General features: G+C 41.6%; 1 protein-coding gene across 1 annotated transcript in view; it reads right to left on the bottom strand.

The window, feature by feature from the left end:
- Nucleotides 1-22,956, bottom strand: part of LOC132805031 (ankyrin repeat-containing protein NPR4-like) — a 32,447-nt gene extending 9,491 nt beyond the window's left edge. Inside the window, exon 1 of the mRNA XM_060819778.1 lies at nt 22,770-22,956. Coding sequence (XP_060675761.1) covers nt 22,770-22,956 — 187 coding nt within the window. The remainder of the gene's footprint in view (nt 1-22,769) is intronic.
- Between the last annotated feature and the right edge of the window lie 274 nt (nt 22,957-23,230).

The following is a 23,230-nucleotide window of genomic DNA, read 5'->3' as shown; positions in this document are numbered from 1 at the left end:
GCTCAGACAGTGATGGGTTAAGCCCACGAGGCAGATTCCAGAGGAGAGATAGTTATCGCATGCCCCAGCCAGCTCGCCATTCGATCATTGTGGATGCAAGCTCGTATCAGCAGTCACGCATTGGTTCTCCGCGGATTTGTCCACTTTGTAGGGGGAATCATTCTGGGCAGTGTCAGATGGATGGTTTTATGCTTTCGGTGTGGGCAGCCAGGCCACATAAGGAGGGATTGCCCTTATGGTAGCGGCAGTGTGCTAGAAGCAGGTCGACGGACACAGCATACGGGGATATTTCCAGGACAGAGTTCCCAGGGAAGTCAGCCAGTAGGAGTTTCTTCGGGATCAGTCCAGCCGTCTGCAGGATCGAGTCGAGGTAGAGGAAGGAGACCCCAGCAGACAAGTCAAGGCCGGGTGTTTGCTATGACGCAGCAGGGAGCCAGGACTACGCCCGACGATTTCACAGATCAAGTGATGGAAGCAGACCTGATCCTGTTGGATCTATCCGGACTTGAAGTAGTGTTGGGCATGGATTGGTTGGTAAGGAACTACTTAGTCGAGGAAGCGACATGGGAGCCCGAAGCGCAGGTGCATGATCAGAACCCTTGTTTGTTCTAGTGACGTGCGAAAATTTCGAGGACGAAATTTTTGTAAGGGGGGAAGGCTGTAACACCCCGTCCCAAATCGCACCGGAATCCGTGCACGTTGACCGAGGTTGACCGTTGACCGTTGACCGAAAGGGGTCAAAAGTTGACTTTTTGACTCGGTGAGCATTTTGAGTTGACTAGGGTACGGTGGCGAAGTGCATGACGCCCTGAGTTCGTAGACTAGTAGCACGTCGAAAACGGAGCTACGGTTTGAAAGTTATGGGCAAAACAAGTTGAAGTGTAAACTGTCTAAAAGGTGCCGGGAGTTGACTTTTTCTTGTGATGTAATTGTGAGTTGACTCTTGTATGGTTGTAAAGTACTCGTCGATACGAGTTCATAGACTAGCGGCACGCTTAAATCGGACATGTGGTTAAAAAGTTATGGACGTTTGAAGTTTACCGGATACCGTATTATTTTAATGTTTTTGGGTCGTGAACAGTGAAATGCCACGTGTCAGTTTCTGATTGGTCCACGTGGCATGAACAGTGTCACGCAGGGTTTTAATTTTGAAAAACTCTCGGGGAAGAGAGAGAAAGAGAGAGAAGAGAGAGAAAGAGAGAGAGGAGAGAGAAAGAGAGAGAGAGGACCCGCCGGCCGCCGGTCATTTTCACGTTTTTCCGGCCTAGTTACTGTACACGCGCCGGCCAGCCAGATTGCCCACCTCATTTCCGGCAAAACCTCCAAATTTCACGGCGAACGGCCGCCGGACGCGCTCGGATCGGACGTCCGAAGTTTGGCGGCGATTTTTCCCCCTCCACCGCCGGCCACCGCGAATCGGCACTATTCCGGCCGACAAACAGTACACGCGCCATACACCCAGCATCCTCTCCTCAAGTCCGGCCTACCCACCAAAAATCACGGCCATCGGACCACCGACGCGCCGGGATCGGAGCGTTTTCCGGCGAGGGGTCGAAAATCTTCAAACGGTGATTTCTCCGCCGTCCGACCTCCGTTTTGCTCACTGTCGGTCCCGTTGGATTGCTCTCCTCACGATCTACAAATCTGCAAAATTTCACAGCAAACGGCCACCGTCGGAAATTACTGTTCCGGCGACGGTTGCCGGTGACGTGGCGGCCCGCCGGAAAATACTGTTCCGGCGAGTACCCGAAAATTCCGGCCAGCTCCAGTCCGCAGTGTTCGACCTCCTGAACCCAAATCCGACTTCCGTTTCCACCAATTCGCGACGGTTTGGGAGAATTGCGGAGCCGAAACCCGAAAAGCTTCCCGATAAAATTCAAACCCCGTCGGGTACGATCATCGGAAATTAAGACCGGATCTGTGATTAGCATCACTCGAGCTTCGATTCGGTATATGATTCGTAAATTTTAGTTATCGTTGTGTTTTGACCCCCCGGGTACCGGGTATTATTTACCCGAATAAAATATTAATTTATTTGACTGCCTGTGAATTTTGTTCTAGGAGCACCGGTGAGTCGTAGAATTGATCCCGTAGTGGATCATGGGTTAATTGCGTGCTCCAGGTGAGTGACCCACCTTCGAATTAATTTTGGGAATTTAATTGGTGAATATATTATGTGTGATTTAAATATTTGGAATTTAATTTCTATGTGCCAAATATTTATTTGGAATATTGTGGACTTAATTGTGAAATTATTGGATTTAAGAAAATGTGCATTTTACAAATTTATGCCATGTGAAATTATTTTATGGTTTTGAGGATTTTGAAATTGGTGTGGTTTTAATAGTAAATTGGGCATGATTTGATTTTCAAATATTTCAAGGAAAATATTTGGTTATGTTGGTGATTTCAATTTTTATAAAATATGCCCATGGAATATTATGAGATTTGATTTTGATATTTCGAGAAATTATTTATGCTTGGAAAAAATGTGGATATTTGAATTGATGGATTTGGGAGTTGGTGGATTTGAAAATCATGGAGGAATTTATGGTATGGATTATAAGGAAATTGTGGAGAATTTCCCGGTTCAAGCGGATGGATTATGCCCGCTATGCTTATGAAAAATGTGAAATTTGTTTTATGATTTAAATTTATGGATTTTATAATTTTTAGATGCACCGTGCACGTACTGGTGTTCTGATTATGTGATATGGTATATGTGATATGGTTAGTGTGCACACGGTTGTGATTAGCGCGCAGGTGGGTGTGAGTAGCGCGCGGTTGATATTATGAGGGTGTCCTGTGGATGCCATCGGAGAGGGCGGCCACCCCCCTTTGGCCGGGACACCAGGTTAGCAACGGCGCTGTGGGACGCCACGCGACCGTATGCCGGTTTCTTTCTATAACCTCCTGTCTGGCGGTACCTTGGGACGCTGGGTACTGTTGGCGCCACTGGTATATAGTGGGTGCATCAAATGATTTTCAGAACTGTGTTTTAAAAATAAAATGTTTGGAAACTGAATTGGAATTAAAAATATAATTGTTACCGCTTCTGGTATTTAATTGATGTCTTGGTTTTCGGGGAATATGAATAAAGGGTTTTGTGAAATTGTTTTAAAAGGGGAACCTTTCCAACTGAGAGAATTGTAAGGGTTTTGAGAGAAAATATTATTTCCAAATAATTATTATTTATACTTATTACTGTGATATTATATGGTATAGTAGTAGGGTCGCTCACTGAGATGATTAGCATCTCACACTCTTAAATTCCGTTCCTCTAGGTACCAGGTTGTCGGTGTTCACTCGGAGCGGACTTGATCTTCCTCGCTGTTTTAGTTCGGCAGTACCCTGTTATTCTTTTATTGCAGTTGTAATATTTCTTTCACTCTTGTTGTATTTATTTTGCACTGGATTACTGTATTTATTTTTTTAAGTACTGCAATTTGTGGAACCAATTTGTAGTTTGTGGGAGGAATAAGGGGATATTTTTGAAGTGTGTTTTCAGTGCAGGTAAATTTGTGGTAAGTAAATCCCTTAGGGGAGGTGCTGCCGGATTTTCCGTTGGAAGGTTCGGTGGTATTTCCCTGGGATCAGGGCTGCCTAGGGTTCCGGAGGAGGAATTCTAGACGGGTCCTGACATAACACCCCGTCCCGAACCATGTCGGAATTTTTGCATGTTGACCGGGTTGACTGTTGACCGTTGACCAAAGGGGTCAAAAGTTGACTTTTTGTTTCGGTTGGAATTCTAGGTTGACTGAGGTACCGTTACGGAGTACACGTTGGCACGAGTTCGTAGACAGGTAGCAAGTTGAAAATGGAGCTACGGTTTGGAAGTTATGAGCAAAACAAGTTGAGGTCCAAACTGTCCAAGGGGTGCCGGGGTTGACTTTTTATTCATGCAAGGTTGAGCTTTGACTCATGCATGGTTGTGAAGTGCTCGTCAATATGAGTCCGTAGACTGGCGGCACGTCCGATTTGGACATGTGGTTTGAAAGTTATGGACCTGTAGAGTTTTTCAAATACTGTATTATTTTAATATTATTTTTTACACGCATAACGATGTGCCACGTGTGACTTATTGAAGGTGACCATGTGTCACCATGTTGAGAAGCCACATGTCAACCATGTTTAAAAATCAAATTATTTTTATTATTATTTTAAATAATAATATTATTATTTAATTATTTTTATATATTTTATTTTATTTTCTTTTCTTTTTCTTTTCTTTTCCCCACGTGGGAAAACACCATTTCTTTTCTTCTTTTTTTTTTTTTTCTTTTTCTTTTCTTTTTTCCTTTTTTTTTTTCCTTCTTCTTCCCCGAGCACCAAAACACGCACAGTTGTTTTTTTTTTCTCCCACCGGCCGTCCCTCTCTCTCTCCTTGCTGCACTTTTTCCGGCCACCCATACTGTACACGCGCTGGCCACCAAGGAAGCCCGCCACCTCGCGACCTCAGCCACCAAGTTTCCCGGCCAACCGCCGCCGGACGCGCCCAGATCGGGCCGGCGAAGTCACGGCGGCGAGGTGAAATTTTTCCGGCGATTCTCGCCGTTTCCGACCAACCCAGCCCGTCCCATACCTCTATCCCACTATTTTTGACCCCTCTAAGTCCATTTCCGGGGTTAGATTGCCCAAAATCCCCACCGTTTGAAAGATTCCTCAAGATCAAAACCGGCCGAAGCTTCCCGACCAAATTTCGGCCACCTCCGGCGGAATTGGGGTCGATGGAGACCGGATTTGTGATCCTCGTCCCACGAGCTTCGATTCGGTATATTATTCGACCATTTTGGTTAAAGTTTGTGTTTTGACCCCCGGGTACCGGGTATTATTTACCCGATTAAAATATTATTTTATTTGACTGTCTGTGAATTTTGTTCTAGGAGCACCTGTGAGTCGTGGAATTGATCCCATGGTGGATCATGGATTAATTGCGTGCTCCAGGTGAGTGACCCACCTTCAAAAATTATTTTGGACAATTAATTATGTTTATTTGGTATTTAAATTAATATTTAAATTATGCTCATGTGGTGTGGTTTAATTATGAATTATATTGTGGTTTAATTTGTTATGCATGAGCAAGGTGTATTTTGGTAGTATTTGTATGTGGTTTTAAATTTGATTTTCCGGGCATGATTGGGTTAAATATTTGGTTAAATTTTATAAATTATGCCCGCGGTATTTTTATGGTTGCATCTCGTATTTCGAGAAAATTGTGGTTTGTTGTTATCGCTATTTCGTACCGGGTTGTTAAATAAAAATATGTGGGATGGTGTTTTGTGAAAATTTGGTATACTTCCCACGGTAATTTTGGAAAACGGTACGGTTGGTTGTTATTGTTTATTTTTAGACGCACTCTGTCAGGACCCGTCCAGAATTCCTCCTCCGGAACCCTAAACAGCCCTGATCCCAGGGAAACCCTACCGAACCTTCTAATGGAAAATCCGGCAGAGCCTCCCCTAAGGGATTTACTTACCACAAAATTCCCTGCACTGAAAACACACTTCTAAAATTATCCCCTTATTCCTCCCACAGTACTACAAATCGATTCCACAAATTGCAGCAAGCAAAATAAATACAACAAGAGTGAAAGAAATATTACAACTGCAATAAAAGAATAACAGGGTACTGCCGAACTAAAACAGCGAGGAAGATCAAGTCCGCTCCGAGTGAACACCAACAACCTGGTACCTAGAGGAACGGAATTTAAGAGTGTGAGATGCTAATCATCTCAGTGAGCGACCCTACTACTATACCATATAATATCACAGTAATAAGTATAAATAATAATTATTTGGAAATAATATTTTCTCTCAAAACCCTTACAATTCTCTCAGTTGGAAAGGTTCCCCTTTTAAAACAATTTCACAAAACCCTTTATCCATATTCCCCGAAAACCAAGACATCAATTAAATACCAGAAGCGGTAACAATTATATTTTTAATTCCAATTCAGTTTCCAAACATTTTATTTTTAAAACACAGTTCTGAAAATCATTTGATGCACCCACTATATACCAGTGGCGCCAACAGCACCCAGCGTCCCAAGGTACCGCCAGACAGGAGGTTATAGAAAGAAACCGGCATACGGTCGCGTGGCGTCCCACTGCGCCGCTGCTAACCTGGTGTCCCGGCCAAAGGGGGGTGGCCGCCCTCTCCGATGGCATCCACAGGACACCCTCATATATCACCTGCGCGCTACTCACACCCACCTGCGCGCTAATCATATCCGTGTGCACAATATCCATATCACATAATCAGAACACCAGTACGTGCACGGTGCATCTAAAAATCATAAAATCCACAATTTAAATTATAAAACAAATTTCACATTTTTCATAAACATAGCGGGCATAATCCATCCGCTTGAACCGGGAATTTTCCCACAATTTCTTTGTAATCAATGCCATAAATTCCATGATTTTCAAATCCACCAACTTTCAAATCCATCAATTCAAATATCCACATTTTCCCAATAGCATAAATAATGCTCAAAATCTCATAATCAAATCTCATAATATTTCATGGGCATATTTTATAAAAATTGAAATCACCAACATAACCAAATATTTTCCTTGAAATATTTGAAATTCAAATCGTGCCCAATTTACCATTAAAACCACACCAATTTCAAAATCCTCAAAATCATAAAATAATTCCACACGGCATAAATTTGTAGAATTCGCATTTTCTTAAATCCAATAAATTCATAAATAATTCTACAATAAATCCAATAAATATTTGGCACATAGAAATTAAATTCCAAATATTTAATTCACACATAATATATTCATCAATTAAATTCCCCAAAATTAATTTGAAGGTGGGTCACTCACCTGGAGCACGCAATTAACCCATGATCCACTACGGGATCAATTCTACGACTCACCGGTGCTCCTAGAACAAAATTCACAGACAGTCAAATAAATTAATATTTTATTCGGGTAAATAATACCCGGTACCCGGGGGGTCAAAACACAAACGATAACTAAAATTTACGAATTATATACCGAATCGAAGCTCGAGTGATGCTAATCACAGATCCGGTCTTAATTTTCGATGATCGTACCCGACGGGGTTTGAATTTCGTCGGGAAGCTTTTCGGGTTTCGGCTCCGCAATTCTCCCAAACCGTCGCGAATTGGCGGAAACGGAAGTCGGATTTGGGTTCAGGAGGTCGAACACTGCGGACTGGAGCTGGCCGGAATTTTCGGGTACTCGCCGGAACAGTAATTTCCGGTGGGCCGCCACGTCACCGGCAACCGTCGCCGGAACAGTAATTTCCGACGGTGGCCGTTTGCTGTGAAATTTTGCAGATTTGTAGATCGTGAGGAGAGCAATCCAACGGGACCGACGGTGAGCAAAACGGAGGTCGGACGGCGGAGAAATCACCGTTTGAAGATTTTCGACCCCTCGCCGGAAAACGCTCCGATCCCGGCGCGTCGGTGGTCCGATGGCCGTGATTTTTGGTGGGTAGGCCGGACTTGAGGAGAGGATCAAGGCTGTCAGGCGCGTGTGGCCGGAAAATGGCCGGAACAGTGCCGATTCGCGGTGGCCGGCGGTGGAGGGGAAAAATCGCCGCCAAACTTCGGACGTCCGATCCGGGCGCGTCCGGCGGCCGTTCGCCGTGAAATTTGGAGGTTTTGCCGGAAATGAGGTGGGCAAGCTTTCTGTCCGGTGCGTGTACAGTAACTCGGCCGGAACAGTGGCAAAATCCGGTGGCCGGCGGTGGCTCTCTCTCTCTCTTTCTCTCTCCTCTCTCTCTTTCTCTCTCTTCTCTCTCTTTCTCTCTCTTCCCCGAGAGTTTTTCAAAATTAAAACCCTGCGTGACACTGTTCATGCCACGTGGACCAAGCAGAAGCTGACACGTGGCATTTCACTGTTCACCGACCCAAAAAAAAACATTAAAATAATACGGTATCCTGTAAACTTCAAACGTCCATAACTTTTTAACCACATGTCCGATTCAAGCGTGCCGCTAGTCTATGAACTCGTATCGACGAGTACTTTACAACCATACAAGAGTCAACTCACAATTACATCACAAGAAAAAGTCAACTCCCGGCACCTTTTAGACAGTTTACACTTCAACTTGTTTTGCCCATAACTTTCAAACCGTAGCTCCGTTTTCGACGTGCTACCAGTCTACGAACTCGTGGCATCGTGCACTTCGCCACGGTACCCTAGTCAACTCGAAATTCCCACCGAGTCAAAAAGTCAACTTTTGACCCCTTCGGTCAACGGTCAACGATCAACCTCGGTCAACGTGCACGGATTCCGGTGCGATTCGGGACGGGGTGTTACAGCCTTCCCCCCTTACAAAAATTTCGTCCTCGAAATTTCCGCACGTCACTGGAACAAATGAGGATTCTGATCACGCACCTGCGCTTCGGGCTCCCACGTCGCTTCCTCGACTTAGTGGTTCCTTGCCAACCAATCCATGCCCAAAACTTACTTCAAGTCCGGATAGATCCAATAGGATCAGGTCCGCTTCCATCACTTGATCTTCGATGCAGAAGAAACATTCATTGATTAACTGGCTAGGCCACAAGGATTCTCCTGAAAATCGTCGGGCGTAGTCCTGGCTCCCTGCTGCGTCATAGCAAACACCCGGCCTTGACTTGTCTGCTAGGGTCTCCTTCCTCTACCTCGACTCGATCCTGTAGACGGCTAAACTGATCCCGAAGAAACTCCTACTGGCTGACTTCCCTGGGAACTCTGTCCTGGAAATATCCCCGTATGCTGTGTCCGTCGACCTGCTTCTAGCACACTGCTGCTACCATAAGGGCAATCCCTCCTTATGTGGCCTGGCTGCCCACACCGAAAGCATAAACCATCCATCTGACACTGCCCAGAATGATTCCCCCTACAAAGTGGACAAATCAGCGGAGAACTAATGCGTGACTGCTGATACGAGCTTGCATCCACACTGATCGAATGGCGAGCTGGCTGGGGCATGCGATAACTATCTCTCCTCTGGAATCTGCCTCGTGGGCTTAACCCATCACTGTCTGAGCCTGAGCTATGGCTCTTCTTAGCTGCCCCCTGTCGAGGTACTCCGCTATACGAACCTTCGAATGATCTGCGCCTCGCGGGTCTGTGTATCTCCTCCTGTCTCTCTAGCTCAAGCGCTGCATCCCTGGCGGACTGATAGGTGGGATGTACTGATCCAGAAAGGGTGTAGCTGATGCTCTCTTTCAATCCGTCTATGAACCTCACCTTCTTCGTGTGATCGTCGGGAATTAGGTGCATGTAGAATTCTGATAGTTCTCGGAATCTCCTCTCGTACTCTGTCACTGTCATGTTCCCCTGTCGTAGTTCTTCGAACTCTCTCCTTCTTGCTTCACGGTAGGCAGGAGGACAAAACTCAGTAGAGAAGGCCATCTTGAACTGATCCCACGTATGCCTTGCACGAACAACTGGGCTAACTTCTTAGGTGAAAAACGTTCTCGTACCGGTAGGAAGTGTGCCGACTTGGTGAGACGATCAATGATTACCCAAATGCCGTCGTACCTTCTAGGTGTGGAAGGAAGCTTGAATACGAAGTCCATGTTGAGTTCTTCCCACTTCCGCACGGGAATCGATAAAGATTGGAGTAGTTCCAAAGGCTTCTGTCTTTCTGCTTTCACTTGTTGACAAATCAAACACTTTGATACAAAGTCTGCCACTTCTCTCTTCATACCAATCCACCAATAATACTTAACAAGCGTCCGATACATCTTGGTACTCCCAGGATGCATCGCATACATCGAGCTATGCGCCTCCTCTAAAATCTCCTTCTTGAGTCCTGGGATATCCGGAACACAAAGTCGTCCTTTATACACGAGGGCTCCATCCCTCCTTATGGAAAATTCCGGATCAAGACCTTCTTGTACCTTGCCCTTAATTGTCCTCAACTTAGGATCTTCCATTTGGGTCTCTACTATACGATCCACCAACACCGGTCGTACCTGGAAGCTAGCCATGAGAACTCCTGAAGGATGCATATGCATTAACACCCCCATCTTCTTCAACTCCACCATGAGAGGTAGTTGGATGACTTGGATGTGAGCAAGGGATCCAGTAGCCTTCCTACTCAAAGCATCTGCCACTACATTCGCCTAATAGTGACTTTAACTTCCCTCTTGTGCAACTTTCCTTCTCATGCCCACTAATTAAGGATAGTCAAATTGGTCCACGAGAACACGATCTACAAGTCTTGGTCATAGTCGAACGCTAACCATAAGGTGCTTCTAAAGCATGCATCCTTAAACCAACAACCAACTCTCGTGACTCGATCAGCACTTTAAAAGGTTAGATTAGAACTTAAGTCTAATTTCCTCAAATACTGGTATCACCAAGTTAAGGTTGAGATTAATTCACTTATCTTCGATTACCCTCCTAGTACTTACAATTATAAAACCCTTGCTCCTCATTGATTAACCAATAGTCTTAACCTCGACAAACATCAATCTTTCTTTTAACTAAATTCATCAAGGTCATGAATAAAATTCTCAACTTCCAAATACCATTCTTGAAAACCCTAAGTTTCCCCCATTTCAAATAGATTCCATGAATCCACACCTCAAGCAATAAGGAATTTAAATCTTAATTCTAGCATCACCACCAATACTATGAACAAATCACTAGATCCTTAACCCAATAAAGTATTCCACACTTCTTAAATTCTAACTCCGTCCCAAAAATCATACTTCTTATCATTGTAAATTATCACCAACAATATCAACCACCTTGAATCGATAAAGCACCACCAATACGAACCTTAAATCTCCAAGGAAATAAGATATCAAGATCTTAGCTTCTAGAATGAAAAATAACCATGCTTAAACATCCAACCATGCCTAAGGAATCATCCTCATCTCATTAACCTCATCAACCACCAAGTAGAACTTTAGTCGCTATCCGGAGCTTGCTTGATTCTCTAAACGCTGTCGTACCTTCTCTTTGTGAATGATAGTTTAAGCACGAAATCCATATTTACATCTCCCTACTTTTACTTATCGGTGACCTAAGTACCTTTATTCGGATCTTGCAACTTCCTTTATCGTGCCAAACCACCATGTCATCCAGTGAGCATTCCATACGTCTTGGTACCCTTGGGGTGTATCGCATACTTTGAATCACGTGCTTCCTTTAAGATCTCCTTTTTGAACTCAATGATACCCTGCTTTGGATTCTTAATTGGCGATACTTAACCTTAAGTCGCTTTTGGAAAAACCATAACAATAAACAAATAATAAAATATATTTTTCAAATATACCTAACTTGCATAGGCAATTGTTAAAACTCCACATTGAAATTCATATCTTAAAATCCATAGCATAAAATAAAATATGCACGCTTGTAATGGAGGTACGTACAACACCTTCTACATGTTACGTAATCCATGATTCCAACTGTCGCCGACACTCTGCTACCAATACAAACCAGGGTGGTTGCCTATATTGGCCGTCCAATTCCCCGGGCTCGTAGGCAACATGATCATGGGGCTAGCTCTACATGGACCACATTGGTTCGCCGCCTCCATATGGTGCAGTATAATATCAAACAATATAACATACAGATACATGTATGAACACAAACCAAAAATACTTGAATAAAACACCTTGAAAAGCATTTAAATTTTGATAATCGATCGGGAAAATATTTTGACGCCTTGAAATCGATCGACACACATCCTTAGGCAATCATCATTCTTCTCCATGAACGAAACGGATACCATTCACGATGATAAGCTTGACCTTCAAAAAGAAAACGCATCCTCGACCATCGACTAGGCCATAGGAATTTCCCGTTAGGCTAGATGATCCTAATTGTCACCCTCGAAGATTAGAGTTATTCAAACTCGAGCAACGAATTTACTTCAAGACAAACAGAAAGAACGCTTTCACGCGGGTAAAACGAGAGACTAGACATGGATGGGACACACAACAATGCACAGTCCCTTAGGAATACTAGAACCTAGAGCTCTGATACCAACTGTCAGGACCCGTCCAGAATTCCTCCTCCGGAACCCTAGACAGCCCTGATCCCAGGGAAACCCTACCGAACCTTCTAACGGAAAATCCGGCAGAGCCTCCCCTAAGGGATTTACTTACCACAAAATTCCCTGCACTGAAAACACACTTCTAAAATTATCCCCTTATTCCTCCCACAGTACTACAAATCGATTCCACAAATTGCAGCAAGCAAAATAAATACAACAAGAGTGAAAGAAATATTACAACTGCAATAAAAGAATAACAGGGTACTGCCGAACTAAAACAGCGAGGAAGATCAAGTCCGCTCCGAGTGAACACCGACAACCTGGTACCTAGAGGAACGGAATTTAAGAGTGTGAGATGCTAATCATCTCAGTGAGCGACCCTACTACTATACCATATAATATCACAGTAATAAGTATAAATAATAATTATTTGGAAATAATATTTTCTCTCAAAACCCTTACAATTCTCTCAGTTGGAAAGGTTCCCCTTTTAAAACAATTTCACAAAACCCTTTATCCATATTCCCCGAAAACCAAGACATCAATTAAATACCAGAAGCGGTAACAATTATATTTTTAATTCCAATTCAGTTTCCAAACATTTTATTTTTAAAACACAGTTCTGAAAATCATTTGATGCACCCACTATATACCAGTGGCGCCAACAGCACCCAGCGTCCCAAGGTACCGCCAGACAGGAGGTTATAGAAAGAAACCGGCATACGGTCGCGTGGCGTCCCACTGCGCCGCTGCTAACCTGGTGTCCCGGCCAAAGGGGGGTGGCCGCCCTCTCCGATGGCATCCACAGGACACCCTCATATATCACCTGCGCGCTACTCACACCCACCTGCGCGCTAATCATATCCGTGTGCACAATATCCATATCACATAATCAGAACACCAGTACGTGCACGGTGCATCTAAAAATCATAAAATCCACAATTTAAATTATAAAACAAATTTCACATTTTTCATAAACATAGCGGGCATAATCCATCCGCTTGAACCGGGAATTTTCCCACAATTTCTTTGTAATCAATGCCATAAATTCCATGATTTTCAAATCCACCAACTTTCAAATCCATCAATTCAAATATCCACATTTTCCCAATAGCATAAATAATGCTCAAAATCTCATAATCAAATCTCATAATATTTCATGGGCATATTTTATAAAAATTGAAATCACCAACATAACCAAATATTTTCCTTGAAATATTTGAAATTCAAATCGTGCCCAATTTACCATTAAAACCACACCAATTTCAAAATCCTCAAAATCATAAAATAATTCCACACGGCATAAATTTGTAGAATTCGCATTTTCTTAAATCCAATAAATTCATAAATAATTCTACAATAAATCCAATAAATATTTGGCACATAGAAATTAAATTCCAAATATTTAATTCACACATAATATATTCATCAATTAAATTCCCCAAAATTAATTTGAAGGTGGGTCACTCACCTGGAGCACGCAATTAACCCATGATCCACTACGGGATCAATTCTACGACTCACCGGTGCTCCTAGAACAAAATTCACAGACAGTCAAATAAATTAATATTTTATTCGGGTAAATAATACCCGGTACCCGGGGGGTCAAAACACAAACGATAACTAAAATTTACGAATTATATACCGAATCGAAGCTCGAGTGACGCTAATCACAGATCCGGTCTTAATTTTCGATGATCGTACCCGACGGGGTTTGAATTTCGTCGGGAAGCTTTTCGGGTTTCGGCTCCGCAATTCTCCCAAACCGTCGCGAATTGGCGGAAACGGAAGTCGGATTTGGGTTCAGGAGGTCGAACACTGCGGACTGGAGCTGGCCGGAATTTTCGGGTACTCGCCGGAACAGTAATTTCCGGTGGGCCGCCACGTCACCGGCAACCGTCGCCGGAACAGTAATTTCCGACGGTGGCCGTTTGCTGTGAAATTTTGCAGATTTGTAGATCGTGAGGAGAGCAATCCAACGGGACCGACGGTGAGCAAAACGGAGGTCGGACGGCGGAGAAATCACCGTTTGAAGATTTTCGACCCCTCGCCGGAAAACGCTCCGATCCCGGCGCGTCGGTGGTCCGATGGCCGTGATTTTTGGTGGGTAGGCCGGACTTGAGGAGAGGATCAAGGCTGTCAGGCGCGTGTGGCCGGAAAATGGCCGGAACAGTGCCGATTCGCGGTGGCCGGCGGTGGAGGGGAAAAATCGCCGCCAAACTTCGGACGTCCAATCCGGGCGCGTCCGGCGGCCGTTCGCCGTGAAATTTGGAGGTTTTGCCGGAAATGAGGTGGGCAAGCTTTCTGTCCGGTGCGTGTACAGTAACTCGGCCGGAACAGTGGCAAAATCCGGTGGCCGGCGGTGGCTCTCTCTCTCTCTTTCTCTCTCCTCTCTCTCTTTCTCTCTCTTCTCTCTCTTTCTCTCTCTTCCCCGAGAGTTTTTCAAAATTAAAACCCTGCGTGACACTGTTCATGCCACGTGGACCAAGCAGAAGCTGACACGTGGCATTTCACTGTTCACCGACCCAAAAAAAAACATTAAAATAATACGGTATCCTGTAAACTTCAAACGTCCATAACTTTTTAACCACATGTCCGATTTAAGCGTGCCGCTAGTCTATGAACTCGTATCGACGAGTACTTTACAACCATACAAGAGTCAACTCACAATTACATCACAAGAAAAAGTCAACTCCCGGCACCTTTTAGACAGTTTACACTTCAACTTGTTTTGCCCATAACTTTCAAACCGTAGCTCCGTTTTCGACGTGCTACCAGTCTACGAACTCGTGGCATCGTGCACTTCGCCACGGTACCCTAGTCAACTCGAAATTCCCACCGAGTCAAAAAGTCAACTTTTGACCCCTTCGGTCAACGGTCAACGATCAACCTCGGTCAACGTGCACGGATTCCGGTGCGATTCGGGACGGGGTGTTACACACTCATACAGTATTGGTGTTCTGATGTATGGTGTATGGACACGTGGTAGCACACGATTATTATGTGGTTTAGCGTGCGGTTATTACTTCACCCGTGAGTTGCCATTGGACCGTGGGCAGGCAAGGTTATTGTTGTGCACAGCCGCCCCCCTCCTTGGCCGGGTTGATGGTTTTAGTAGTGGTACTGTCGGGACACCGAAGTGACCGTTGCAGGTTTCTCTTTTTAACCCCCCGCCAGTCGGTGCTCAGGACACTGGGTATCGGAGGGCATCACCGGTATATGGTGTGGTGCGTCGGTGTAAATTGCAAATAATGTTTTAAATCCCAAAGGTGTTCTAAAATTATTTATTATAATTTATTGCAGTTTATTTATATTTCGGGTATTTATTTATTTAATTGTTGTTTATTAAATTATTTGGTCCCTTGGTTTTCGGGAGGTACGAATATCGGGTTTTGTGAAAATGTTTTAAAAGGGGAACTTTTCAAACGGAGTGAATAGTAAGGGTTTTGAGAGAAATTATTATTTCCAATGAATTATTATCTATCTACTGTATTACCATGGTATTATATTGTATAGTAGATAGGGTCACTCACGGAGATGATTAGCATCTCACACTCTTAAATTCCGTTCTCCTAGGTCCAGGTTGGAGACGTTGATTGTCCGGGACGAGCCCGACATCTCAGTTCATTGCCGAAGGTTCAAGAAGTTTTTCTTCCCTTTTTTTTTTCCTCTCGACCTTGTATCGCTTCTTTATCTGTCATTTTATAAATTTCACATGTTTTTGTATAATGCTCTGTATACTGTATTGGACGTGTAATTGTTATTTATGCACTGGACTGTTGTTGTTTTTGAGAAGTGCTGAAATTCGTGGAACAATTTGTAGTTTGTGGGAGGAATAAGGGGATGTTTATAGAAGTGTGTTTTCAGTGCAGGTAATTTGTGGCAAGTAAATCCCTTAGGGGAGGCTCTGCCGGATTTTCCGTTGGAGGGTCCGGTAGGGTTTCCCTGGGATCAGGGCTTGTCTAGGGTTCCGGAGGAGTAATTCTGGACGGGTCCTGACAAACAGTACCCAACGTCCCAAGGTACCGCGAGACAGGAGGTTATATAGAAAGAAACCGGCATACGGTCGCGTGGCGTCCCACTGCGCCGCTGCTAACCTGGTGTCCCGGCCATGGGGGGGTGGCCTACCCTCATCCGATGGCAACTACAGGACAACCTCATAATATCAACCGCGCGCTACTCACACCCACCTGCGCGCTAATCACAACCGCGCGCTACTCACACCCACCTGCGCGCTAATCACAACCGTGTGCACACTAACCATATCACATAAAATCAGAACACCAGTACGTGCACGGTGCATCTAAAAATCATAAAATCCATAAATTTAATTTATATAACAATTTTCACATTTTTGCATAAACACAGCGGGTATAGTCCATCCGCTTGAACCCGGAAATCCTCCGTAATTTCTTTATAATCAACACCATAAATTCCATGATTTTCAAATCCACCAACTCCCAAATCCATCAATTCAAATATTCACATTTTCCCAAGCATAAATAATTCTCGAAATATAATAATTAAATCTCATAATATTCCATGGGCATATTTTATAAAAATTGAAATCACCAACATAACCAAATATTTTCCTTGAAATATTTGAAAATCAAATCGTGCCCAATTTAATATTAAAATCACAAGAATTTCAAAATCCTCAATCCCATAAAATAATTTCACGTGGCATAAATTTGTAAAATGCACATTTTCTTAAATCCAATAAATTCACAAATAATTCCACAATAAATCAAATAAATATTTGGCGCATAAAAATTAAATTCCAAATATTTAAATCACACATAATATATTTACCAATTAAATTTCCCAAAATTAATTTGAAGGTGGGTCACTCACCTTATGCACGTATCTCAATCAAGATCCTCCGTAGGATCGGCTCCGCTACTCGCACGTACACCTAAAACATCCACAGTACCAAACCACAAATATTAATATTTTATTCGGGTAATTCCCAAATGGGTACCCGGGGAGCGAACACCAAACGATAACTAAAATTTATGAATTATATACCGAATAGAAGCTCGAGTGATGCTAATCACAGATCCGGTCTTAATTTCCGATGATCGTACCCGATGGGGTCGGAATTTTGTCGGGAAGCTTTTCGAGTTTCGGCTCCGCAATTCTCCCAAACCGTCGCGAATTGGCGGAAACGGATGCCGGATTCGTGTTCAGGAGGTCGAAAACAGCGGACTGGAGCCGCCCGGAAAACTGGGTACTCGCCAGAACAGTACTTTCCGGTGAGCCGCCGCGGTCACCGGCAACCGTCGCCGCCGGCGGCACGTGCGGTGGCCGTTGGTCGTGAAATTTTGCAGACTTGTAGATCGTGAGGAGAGCAACCCAACGGGACCAGTGGTGAGCAAAACGGAGGCCGGACGGCGGAGAAATCACCGATTGAAGATTTCCGGCCCCTCACCGGAAAATGCTCCGATCCTGGCGCGTCGGTGGTCCGATGGCCGTGATTTTTGGTGGGTCGGCCGGACTTGAGGAGAGGAGGATGGGTGTACGGTACGTGTGGCCGGAAAATGGCCGGAAGTGGGTCGATTTGCGGTGGTCGACGGTGGAGGGGAAAAACTCGCCGCCAAACTCCGGACGTCCGATCCGGGCGCGTCCGGCGGCCGTTCACCGTGAAATTTGGAGGTTTTGCCGGAAATGAGGAGGGCAACCTTGCTGGCCGGCGCGTGTGTAGTAACTCGGCCGGAAAATTTGAAAATCTCTGGTGGCCGACGACTCTCTCTCTCTCTCTCCTCTCTCTCTCTTCCCCGAGAGTTTTAACAAATAAAAACCCCTGTGTGACACTGTTCATGCCACGTGGACCAATCAGAAGCTGACATGTGGCGTTACTGTGCACTTAAGCCAGATATATTAAAATAATACAGTACGCGACGAATTTCAAACGTCCGTAACTTTTTAACCAAATATCCGATTTAAGCGTGCCGCTAGTCTATGAACTCGTATCGACGAGTACTTTACAACCATACAAGAGTCAACTCAAAATTACATCACAAGAAAAAGTCAACTCCCGGCATCTTTTGGACAGTTTGCACTTCAACTTGTTTCGCCCGTAACTTTCAAACCGTAGCTCCGTTTTTGACGTGCTACTAGTCTACGAACTCAGGGCGTCATGTACTTCGCCACGGTACCCTAGTCAACTCAAAATCCCAACTAGAGCAAAAAGTCAACTTTTGACCTGGATTCCGGTGCATGGATTCCGGTGCGATTTAGGACGGGGTGTTAGATTTTTTCTTTTTAATTTTTTTATTTCTTCTTTGTTAAGCATTGATACATTATTTATCCCCCTCATGTCCTATCAAAAAATAAATAAAAAGTAGTATTGCTACTTTACTTAGAGCTAGAGGCAGAATATAATATTATATATAATCATGTCCTATTGCATTAGAATCTATACATAAAATATTCTTTTCTCCATATTTTATTATGGTATCAAAGCTTTTTACTTTTCGTTGTTTTTTTTTAAATAAAAATGATATATTTTAAAAAGAGAAAGCATATATAAAAGAGAAATCTAACAAAGAAGAAATTAATTAATTAGGAGAAGAACAAATCACGGTTAATATTGTTAAGAAACTTAGCTAAAAATTTATTACATAAGGAGGATACTTTTGCAGCAAGAATATATATGTGTGTATATGTATATATATTATTTTTCTATTTGTTTCTAGTAAGTGTTTCTCTTTTGAGAGAGAGAGAGACACACACACACACACAATCTACACCTCATGAAATTATTACAGATTGAAGTGACTCAACATTTGGGTTTAATTGCCAATATCCTCGTATTAGTTGCTTTACGTGCTAGTTTTTAAACATATATTGATGTGATTTTGTATGATTCATTTGGGGAAAATTAGGAATTCTAGCATCTTACAAAATAAATAGTCATTTTCCATTGATATTGTAATTAAATGGAGAAGATGTTAGAATATAAATTAAATATAAAGTAAATTTCATATTGTTGAAAAAATATATAAATCCCGGTCAAAATCAACAAAATAATATGTTGTTAACTTTTAGCCAAAATAATAATAATAATAATGTGTTGTTAACATTTTTAGTCGGTGTTTTAACAAATTGATACTATTCTTTTTCCCCCTTGGGAAAGCTAATTTAAATAAGATTTTTATTTTTAATTTTTTTTATTTTTTTATTAAATTCATGATATTGGACTTTAGGCTCCAGCTCACGCAGGCTTGGCCTATTTCTTTTAAGTGTTCTCAATTGGTATTAGGACCTCTGTGTGTGTATGGTTTCTTCTTCTTCTTCTTAATTACTTTTTTTTTTTTTTTGTGTTTTCCCTCTTTAATTTATTTTTTTATTTTCTATTTCATCATCATTATCATCATCATCATCATCATCATCATTATTATTATTATTATTATCTTTTTAGAGAGAGATCAGAGAGAACGTGTGTATGGTTTTCGTAAGTTCTTTCACACCCTTAATTATTTGTCCCTAGTATAATAACTATAATAAATCATCATCTCATTTTTCAAAGAAAAAACAAAATTACAAGTAAATATTGTGCTCAAAAGTCTCGATTTAGATTTAGGGACTTTGTACCCTTGGGATCTGTAGGTGCATATACCCTGCCTATAGCCAAAATTTGACTTTCCTCTCAAAAATACGAGATCGATAAATAGAAAATTAAATTTCAACCAGAAGAGAAAATTGCATCAATACAAATAAGCTAACCGGAATATACACTAGCTATTATCAAAATGACTAGTATAACAAGCCATGACTTTTGATGAAGCATAATGAAAAATTAAAATATTAATGAAGCACTAAAAGCTAAGCTATGATCATTGTTTTAACAGATAGAAAAAAGTGTTGAAAGATCTATTATCATCTTCTTAGACAAAGATTTTAGGAAATGTTGTTAAACGTAATGCGATGTAATAAGGGTACCAAGGAACATCGATATAACAGAAACAGAGTATATGCGTAAAAGCTGTATCTTATTATTGATGAACAGTGTTAATATATATACACGTGAATAGTGAAACAGAAAGCCGTGGATAACTACTATCTACAAGATACAATCAATAAATACAGATAGGAGTAATCAAGAAACAGTACAGATAAGAGTAATCAAGAAACTGTTGTAAGCTAAGACTACGGGTAAGGCTTATCAATCGACACCGAATTAGTTGCGAAGGAAAAGAGTGATATGGCATCTGAAGTTATGAATAGCATGGACAATTTCTTATATATCAAAAAATAATCGAAAGTACTCATAAATATAATATTTTAAATTTGATAAACAAAAGTGCAAAGCTCTGGTACTAGAGGAAATAAAATTGAATTATATATAACCCTTAAAAAAAATTAATGACTGCGATAAATCTAACCTGGAGCTACTTCAGTGTTACGCAAATAATCCTGCAAAATAAAAGTCCAAAAGTTCACAACTTTCACCCTTTTACTCCGCTCAAACTCTCTTCCTTTTTCCTGACTGCTTAGTAAATTTCTCCTTCCAAGAGTTCACAAACCAAAAGTGAATGATGTGGATGTATACAGAACTCATGTAGATTCACAATGTTTCAATGTCTTATATGTTTGTTAATGCACGAATCTCCCTTGTAAAAGCTTTGCGATGTACAAAAATCCCACCTTCTCTTCTTCACGGCAACACCCTGACCGGATATGCATGTGCACTAAGTATATAATGCTAACAATAAAAATGATGATTATGATTTTGTAGTGTAAGAACCGCATTATATCAGAGTTGTTAAATTAAAGTAAGCACAATGCAACTGAAGGTACTGATACAATGTAACAGAAGCATATCATCTGAAATCGAATATGCATGCACAAAGTATAGAATGCAAGAATTTGGGCCATCATTCCATGAAAGAGTCAGTTAAATGAGATTTATTTGCACGAAGGTATCAAATGTAGAATTTATGATGGTTGAGAGACATTTCTTTCATGTTGGGAGGCTGGAGTTGTTAGACATGGTAGGCTAGGCTCGCAATCAGGTGCAGTGAAGGAAACAAAATCTCAAGTGTTGCTTCTCTTTCTACTGAAAATGCGATTTATATATGGGAATTGGTAAATTTAGTAGTTCTAGTTTTGGACCTGATTGCATGGCAATTGTTAAATTTATGGAGCATTAATTCATAGTGAGTTAAAATTAAGAAATGTGTGTTGCACTTGAGCCTTAATTATTCATGGAGATTTCTATTCCAACTGGAAAGAAAGAAATTATTTTGAGATTGAATGCAGTTGTTCATTTATGTATGATCTATTGCACGCACAAATTGAAGAACTACTTTATTCTTGATTCTCCCCAAGAGTTTTAATGAAAACTCTCTTCCCTTCAGTTGGAAGCTTCTTATTTTCCCAGAATGTGACTACCAAATGATTTGGCGTAATTATTCTTATGATATGATTAATTCAACCTTTGGATATATGTAGATGAAGAGGCAATCTGCTTAATTATTATGCAATATTTTCTTGTCTTAACCAAAGTATCCCAAGCAATTTTGGTAGAATTAAAGTCTCTGGTCTCACAGAAAGCATCTGAACCACAAGACATCTGGATTGCATGGAGTGCAGATGAGGCATTCTTCTTCATCCCAAGCTTTGAATCCAGCTTCATCACCACTATCTACAACTGGTTTTGGAGGTTCTTCCATGGATTCTTCTATGTCCACAAATCTTCACCTATTAAGTAGGTTTGAACCTTGAACTCCCCGATCCAGTAGTTTTCTTTGTTAAGAAAAACAATTCCAATCCTTGACACAATACCTTTTTTCTTACTCATAGTCAACCTTCAGAACCCAGAACAAAAAAGTTTTAAAAGGAGATTGCTAAAAGGAATTTAAAAGAAAAAAACAGAATAATCTGTGGTAGCAGATTTTGAGTTTATGAATCCAGTATTGAAGGAAAAATGTAGGAAACAGCAAAAAAATGACATTTGATTGTATCTGAAATAGGATGACTTCAATTATTGAATTATCTAATGTTGGTTGGGAAATGCTATCTCCATCCCAATATACATTTTAGAACGAATATTTTTATGTTCATTTCAAAGGCAATCATTGTACTGAAATAATTAATTAAAGTAGTTGACTAAATATTTAGCTGTAGTTTCAATTTTGTTTTTTCTTTTGTTACTATTTTTTCTTATCTAACTATATATATATATATACATATTTTCTAATCATATTTTTTATAACTTCAGAAGGAATAAAGAATGAGTTCATTGAATAATTTACAGAAAATTACAATAGTTTATGTGATAAAAAGTATAAATTTGTTCAAAAAGCTATCGAATGTAATTCAGTTTTTTTTCTGAGGAAGACTGCTTGGTCAAGCCGTTGCAATCTCCATCTTTTTGCTCACCTGAACTAGTTTCAACTAGAGATAGATGAAACCCTGTATTGTTGGAAACTTTCGAACCTTCACTTCCTGTGTTCTAAGTTATGATTAAGTTACAGAACTAGGGGTCAAAACTTTGACGAGAAGTTATTCACCGTTATAATCTTCTCATTGCTATGGCACAATAACGCAATCATAGTTAAACTTGTCAAGATTATCTCATTTGAGGGAAGCTGTTATTCCATGCACCCAACGAAGATAACTGAATGAGTATTTACTCGGTTAGAAAACTTCCCTGCACCCTCCGGCTGCCAAATTTTACATCATGATGCATTCTGCAGGTCACCAGTGCACAAATCCTAACCAAGGATGCCGAGAACTTATATGTCAATCTCTTACCATTTTCCATCATCCATCATCAACCAGATTCTAGTTTTGATCTTCCACATTTCCCAAGAAGTTTAAGCATGTTGTCAGTCACATCAGGTGGGGACTTGTCATCTTCATCTCGACTGTTGTCAAACATATGAGTTAACCATGCCAATGCCTCTACAGCAGCATCCCTTTCAGCAAGCTGCTTGTTTTTCTTAGGTTTTCCAACAAATTGCATAGCCTTGAACTATACCAGCGCTCTAAACTCATTTGTCTTGAGGTGCTTTGTTTTGTATTTTGGAGGAGAGTGCCCTGCCCTCATCATCAGAGTTTGAAGCAAGCTCTTGGGATTCATTCCATCTCTCGTGAATCTGTCATCATTACCAGACTCCTTTGGCTTCTTGCTATCCCTGCCAAATACAAATCTCCCTTCACATTGATCTCCAGATACCAGCCCTTGAACCGCAAGCATAAGATATTTCCCTTCCTTGTGAATGTCCAGGCTAGGATCT

Source organism: Ziziphus jujuba, chromosome 8, assembly GCF_031755915.1.
Source record: "Ziziphus jujuba cultivar Dongzao chromosome 8, ASM3175591v1".
NCBI classification, from domain to species: Eukaryota; Viridiplantae; Streptophyta; class Magnoliopsida; order Rosales; family Rhamnaceae; genus Ziziphus; species Ziziphus jujuba.
The sequence above is the reverse complement of the archived record's forward strand: the minus strand, read 5'-3'. Positions and strand labels throughout refer to the sequence as shown.